Below are 6,442 nucleotides of genomic sequence, written 5' to 3'. Positions count from 1 at the left end.
GTCTCACAAACATGTATGTGGTTAGGTCCATTCTGGACCTGCTGGGGCATGCGTGAGTGTGAGGGTCGACCTGCTGCTGAACTTTGGGCACGCTTATATTATATACTGTGCACACCATGGATGCACACACACACATGTGCTTGCAGAAGACTGTGCTTCTGGAGGCCAAGGGATCACTTGTGGGATTCCTTCCCACTAGTGGGTCCTGGGGATTGAACTGGGGGGCAGACTTGGCAGAGGTTGCCTGCTGAGCAAGCTCATGTATCCAGTCTGGCCTAGAACTCATGGAGTAGGCCCTTTATGGTGGGTGGGGTAGGTGGCTTTTTTGGGGGGCGGGGTATTTTTGTTTTTGTTTTTTTGGTTTTTTTTGGGGGGGGGACGGGGTCCAATGTAGCACAGGATGTAAGATGATCCATTAATAATAATTAACTCTTCAGCCTGATGGGTATACACCCCAGAGCATTCACATGAAAGTGACTAGGAACTTGTGGTTCCAGGCACTGCTTGGGCAGTGGAAATGGGGGTGTCCAAGGAGCAAGTTTATGATTTTGGCATTACGTCCATATGTGAATAGTGGCCAATCGAATAGCAGCCCTGTTGCTTTCTTTAGTGCCATTCCTTTCAGGGGCTTTGCCTGTACAGACTGCTGGCCGCAGTTGGTTAGCCAAACAGAAAGTGTTTAAGAGCATCAGCTTTACATAAGGGACATCTGGGTGGTTCTGGGAAACAAAGTGGTGCTTTTGCAGAAAAGTAAAGCAAGTGAACTGACCTGCGTCTAGGCCGTTGTCAGGATTGAGGTGTGGAGACCTTGCCAGCCTGTCCTGGGATGGGTGGCTTATATCTTCTTTAATGATGAATTAATCCCCCAGTGGGAAAACAGCCCCCAGCATAGCAATCCACAGTAACTAAAAATTCGGTAGGGAAATTCATTCTAATGCTAAAACACATCTGACCTTTTTATGAGGGGGAAAAAATGAACTTCCCCGAAATTGGACTTCTGCCCTATCTGCCGTCCCCACCCTACTGCCCTCAAGCCAAGCAGAACATTTAAATTACACACTATCAGAAATGAATTTACAAACTGATGGGAAGCATGGCTGATGGCTGCAGGGCAAGCCCTCAGCTGGCGGGACCCTCTGCATTTACACGGCTGTGCTTTATAACACAAGAGCTCAAAGCTAATAAAGCTAGGTTATCCTGACCAGTGGACAAAATAGGATATCCCGTCTGTCTCTCTCGCTCTCCTGCGACCAAGATCCCCCTCTGGAGAGTTTCTTTCCTGTTGAGTGTAATATCTGTCCTTTTAGTGGCTGGACTGTTCCAAGCCTGCCCCTAAGTGAGAGATGTGAGATGGAGTTCCTCCTCCAGGTCCCCTGCACTTCCTGGAAAAAACTATTGTAGTTTAAAGTCAGGTGTGGGCCCACACCCATAATCCCCACACTTGGGAGTTAAGGAAGAAAGGAAATCCAAGGTCAGTCTGGGCTGCATGATGATTAGATTCTGTAGGTTCATGGCTTGGCCCTAAAAGCGCTGCTTTCCAGAAACAGAAGAGAGGGATTGGGTAGTTAGAAATTAAACTCGGACTGACTGACTGATATGGTATGTCCCAAACGTAGGATCCTAGAACTTGGGAGGCAGAGGAAGGCACATCTCCGAGGTCAGGGCTGGTGTGCTCTACAGGTCAAGTTCCAGGACAACCAGACCCACACGGAGAAACCCTGGCTTGAAAATAAATAAATAAATGAAATTAGCTCCTAAGTAGGGGCCTGGAACTCGCAGAGACCTGCCTGCCTCTGTGCCCTGTAAAACTGGGATTAAAAGCATATACCACCAGGCCCTATGCAAAACCTTTTAAAAAGTTGTACTTGTTTTATTGTGTGTGAGTACTGGAGGGTGTGTGTGTGTGGGGGGGGGGGGGGCGACACAGAGGAAACCCAGTGGCATCTGATCCTTTCCTCTGACCTAGATTGTGGAGATTGACCTCCCACCCTTGGGCTTGATGGGAAACACCTTTAACTGCTGGGCCATCTATCATTTCATGTGTGTGTTGTGTGCACAAGAGTGTGTGTATGTCTGGTGTGTGTGTGTGTGTGTGTGTGTGTGTGTGTGTGTGTGTGTGTGTGTCTTCGCATGCACCCATCAGAGTGGCATATGTCAGAGGATAGCTGTGTAGTCACTTCTCATGGGCCTCATGGGGAGTGACTAGCCCTTCGGAGTCTGTTCCCAGTCCCACCTTTACATGGGCTTGGGTTGCAAATCACTGCCCTGCTGCAGTTAGTGCCTTCCCCTGAGCCAGTTCACATGTCAGATCCAGAAACAAAGAGTTCTGATTCATCCTGACCCCCACGTTCCCCACCCCCTCTGTCTCATTGCGTTCCTGCCAGCACTCCTTACATAGCAAGCAGCCTGCAGCCTCGGCTAAGAGCTTGAAGCTCTGTGGCCTGAACTAAGAGGCTCCAGTATAGTCCGGTTCACACCGGTTGCCGTCCTCGGAGGAAGCCACCTGAGTTGTGTGAAGCCCACCAGCTGGCCTTGCTGACTTCTGGGAAGCCAGAGCCGGACTAGATCACGTGATTCTTCAAACATCTTTCTGGACACCCAGGAGTCAAGGACGCAGAGCTGGTTGAAAGGAGAGGGCTGTAACATTGTTTTTTATTTTTTGAGACAGGATCTTCCCATGTAGCCCAGGAGAACCTGCGACTCATTGGAGTCAACCCTCAGTGTTCCTACACCACCGTGCCCAGTGAATACTAAGGCTTTGGATGTCTTTCTCCCCGAGACCTTGTCTTATTAGAATGGAGCCTTTAAGAAGTGTTTCTTTTAGGTGGGGCTTGTACTTAATTCCAGCGCTCGGGAGGCTGAGGCAGAAAGATTGGGAAGTCGAGGCTAACCTGGGCTAGCCATGGAGACCATTTCACACACAGGCACATTCTGCTGCCCTGGAACCTTGCCCACATGGTGTTTCTTCCCGCCTACACACTAGCCCTGCTAATGCTAATGGCTGACTGATGCTTCTTCCAAGGCTGCCTGAGTCCGGAACTGTCCTGAGCTCTGTTTCAGAGGAGGAAATAGGCCCCATGCAGAGCGTGGGGTTTGCTGGGAGGTGTTTCACAGCTCTAAGGTGCTGGAAGCCTCCAGGATCCTGGCTGACCAGCAGCTCTTGCTACAGCTGGGGCCCAGGGAGGGTAGCCGTAGGAGACCAGGGAGTGCTTGAATGTGTATGGGACAGTGTTTGTTTGGTCCTCTAAAGGGTTCTGTCTGTTGTGACCCGAGGCCCATTTACTGATGGCTGGAGTGTGGAACCCAGCCCTGGTTCCCAATGACCTCATGGTTTTGTGCCAGCACTAGGGTGGCAGAGGCAGGTGAATTACTTTGAAGCCAGCCTGGTCTAGAGTTCCAGGTCTGTTAGGGCTATATAGCGAGACCCTGTCTGAGAAGTTGGGGAAAGATGTAAAGATGTGAGTCAGGAGGTAGGATTTGCTCTTACTGTAATGGGTCTACCTAAATGCACTGACTGAGCTCTGACTGTGTGTCATGTCATATATGGTGGGGTGTGTGCGTGTGTGCGTGTGTGCGTGTGTGTGTGTGTGTGTGTGTGTACATGCACAAGTGTCTTGATATTGGGGATGAAACCTAGGACCTGGCTGGGATGTACCATTCCAGAAGCAAAGAAGAATTGTTGGCTGGTAGAAGAATGGCATTTTCTCCTCAAAGGTATTTCTGGTGCCTCCTTTCTTGGGGAGTTTTTTTGGAATCTCAGTCATGTTTTTCGGTTGGTATCTTTTGCCCAGATTCCCTCCTTGATGTAGAAACTATAAAAGGCAGGGACCCTGGCAGAAGACATCAGCAGAAACTGCTCCTCAATTTTGGCATCATTTATGTTAGTCACACTGTGTTACATCTTGGGGTATTTGACATACAGACTCATTTTTAAAAAGATTTGTGTATTTTTACTGGTTTTTTGTTTTTGTTTTTTTGGTCTGAATCATATGCATGCAATACCGGAAGTGACTGAAAGAGGGCATTATTTCCCCTGGAACGGGACTATCGACAATGATCAGTACAAGGGTGCTGGGAATCGAACTCAGGTCCTGTACAGGTGCAACTGACGCACATCACCAATGAACCATGTCTCTGGCCCGCTATATGCTGATTTTTAAATTTTTATTTGTTTTTATTTTTGAGACAGCATTTCTCTGTGTATCCCTGGCTGACCAAGGCTCTGTAGACCAGAACTCCGATAGCCTGCCTCTACCTCCCAACCGCTGGGATCAAAGGCATACGGCACCAAACTTGGCTCCTATGTACTGATTTTTTTTGACATTGAAATACATTTTATTAATAAAGAGTGTTGAAATGAGCATACCTATTTAAATACAAAACACCTCTCTCTCTCTCTCTCTCTCTCTCTCTCTCTCTCTCTCTCTCTCTCTCTCTCCCCCCCTAGGCAAGCGCTCTACCACTGAGCTAAATCCCTACAAAACACTTCTCAACTTGACAATTATATTAAAACAGATTCGCCAATCTTAAGTACTGATATTTTATTTATTTCATGTATGTGAGTACACTGTAGCCGTCTTCAGACACACCAGAAGAGGCATCAGACCCCATTACAGATGGCTGTGAGCCACCAATGTGGTTGGTGGGAATTGAACTCACGACCTCTGGAAGAGCAGTCAGTGCTCTTAACCACTGAGTCATCTCTCCAACCCCTGATATATTTTTTTAAAGGTTTGTTTTCATGATTTTTAAAATAGCAAATACCTGTGCTGAGTGTATGCCGCGAGTGCGCAGGTGCCCTGGGAGGCCACCAGAGGGTCTCCATCCACAGGGGCTGAAGTTGCAGGTGTGTCAAGCAATGGTGGCTGCTCTTAAAACGCCCTGAGTGTTTTTATTTTCACAAATTCCTTTGCGAGATAGAGACAGACTGACAGACGCAGAACCTGTGCACACGATCAGTGGTGGAGCAGGACTGTGTCTGGGTGTTTGGGTGAAGGCGCAGCTGAGTCTGTTATTGTGATTTAGGAAAGCTGCTGGAGCGAGGGGTGTGGTGGAAGAGGGTGTGTAGGGGTCCGAAAACCTTCCCATCTTCGCCCCCCCGACCCCGGCCCGAAACTCGGGGGACCCGAGCGTGAGACCCAAGGTGCAGCAGAGGAGGCAGGCTGTGTGTGCGGGTGGCCGCGGCGTGGAGGTGGGGTGAGCAGGGCGGGGTGTGTGCACACGGCTCGGAGCGAGCAGGAGAGAATGCCCGGGGTGGGGTGAGTGCAGCGGGGCGCGCGCTCGCGCTCGCGCGCACGGACACGGCGGGGGGCGCGTGGCCGGGTGGGCGCGCGTGGGGGGCGCGCGGCGCGGACCGGGGCGGGGACACTGCGGCGGCCCCGGGCGGCGGGCGCGCGCGTGGGCGCAGCGCGGAGCGGGGCCCATGGTGCGGCCGTGTCCGTCGGTCGGGCCGCGCGGGCGGCTCCGCGCGTGGCCCGGCGCTCGCGACCTCGCCCCTGCGCTGCGGGCCCGGCCCGCCCGCTGCCGGCGCCTCCTCCCCCTGCCCCGGGGCGGCGCGGAGGCCGCGGGGAGCGCAGGGGGCGCGGCGGGCGGCGACATGACGGACAGCATCCCGCTGCAGCCCGTGCGCCACAAGAAGCGGGTGGACAGTAGGCCGCGCGCGGGGTGAGTGGCCGGGCCGGGGGCAGGGAGGAGGGGACACCTGCCGCGGCCCCTGGGAGCCTGTCCCGCCATGCGGGGGACCTCCAAGGGCTGGCGGCCCCGGCGGGTCCGATCCCTTGGGGACAGGGGTCAGGCTGGAGAGATCGCAGAGTCCCAGGCTGCGCCTCCACCCGCCAATCGGAGCCCCTGGGGGTGGGACCTGGGAGGTGCGTTTCTACGGGCCGCGCAGGTGAGGCGATGCGGCTGGGCGGGGCCTGGGGCGCCCTCTCCGGGGTTCCCCGTGGCTGGGCCGCGGGACGCCGGAGCTGGGTGGGGCTGCTAACCAGGTATCCGTGTAAGAAGGAGACATGCCAGCTGCCATCTTGTGGGCTCTTTGTGCCTGGCTTCCCTGAGGCTTCGGTTCAATTCTACCGAGTGGGAAACGGAAACGGTGGGGGCGGGGGCGGGAAGGTGCTGGAAGACGGTTCCCACGTTTCCTGCCCCACACTTCCTGCGGGTGGTGTTTGTGTGTTTGCTGGCTTTCTTGTTGTTTTGGGTTTTGATGGTGCTAGGGACCAAACCCGGGTCCTTCAGCCTGCTAGGCACTCTACCACTGAGCTACACCCCCAGCCCCCAGAATATGTGTTTTTATGAAGACACTTCTTCAGAGCTCTGCCTGGAACCCCACCCCAGTACCCCCTACCCCCCCCGCAATAAACATTTTAATTAGTAAGATCAGCAGACTAATGTGCCGCGGTTGACTCGTGTCTCCTTATTAAATGCAGACTGTGCCCGGTGATTG

At 53.2% G+C, this 6,442-nt stretch overlaps 1 protein-coding gene across 2 annotated transcripts in view; it reads left to right on the top strand.

The window, feature by feature from the left end:
• The first annotated feature begins 5,210 nt into the window (after positions 1-5,210).
• Atp9a (ATPase phospholipid transporting 9A) overlaps positions 5,211-6,442 on the top strand; it is a 105,263-nt gene continuing 104,031 nt past the window's right edge. The window contains 1 exon segment of one of the 2 annotated variants that reach the window (NM_001427018.1): positions 5,211-5,258. In NM_001427018.1, the coding sequence (NP_001413947.1) occupies positions 5,245-5,258 (14 nt within the window). In that variant the 5' untranslated portion in view covers positions 5,211-5,244. 2 annotated transcript variants of the gene reach the window in all.

Source organism: Rattus norvegicus, chromosome 3 (genome assembly GCF_021556685.1).
Source record: "Rattus norvegicus strain SHRSP/BbbUtx chromosome 3, alternate assembly SHRSP_T2T, whole genome shotgun sequence".
In the NCBI taxonomy this organism is placed as follows: Eukaryota; Metazoa; Chordata; class Mammalia; order Rodentia; family Muridae; genus Rattus; species Rattus norvegicus.
This window is presented reverse-complemented; position numbering and strand designations above follow the sequence as displayed.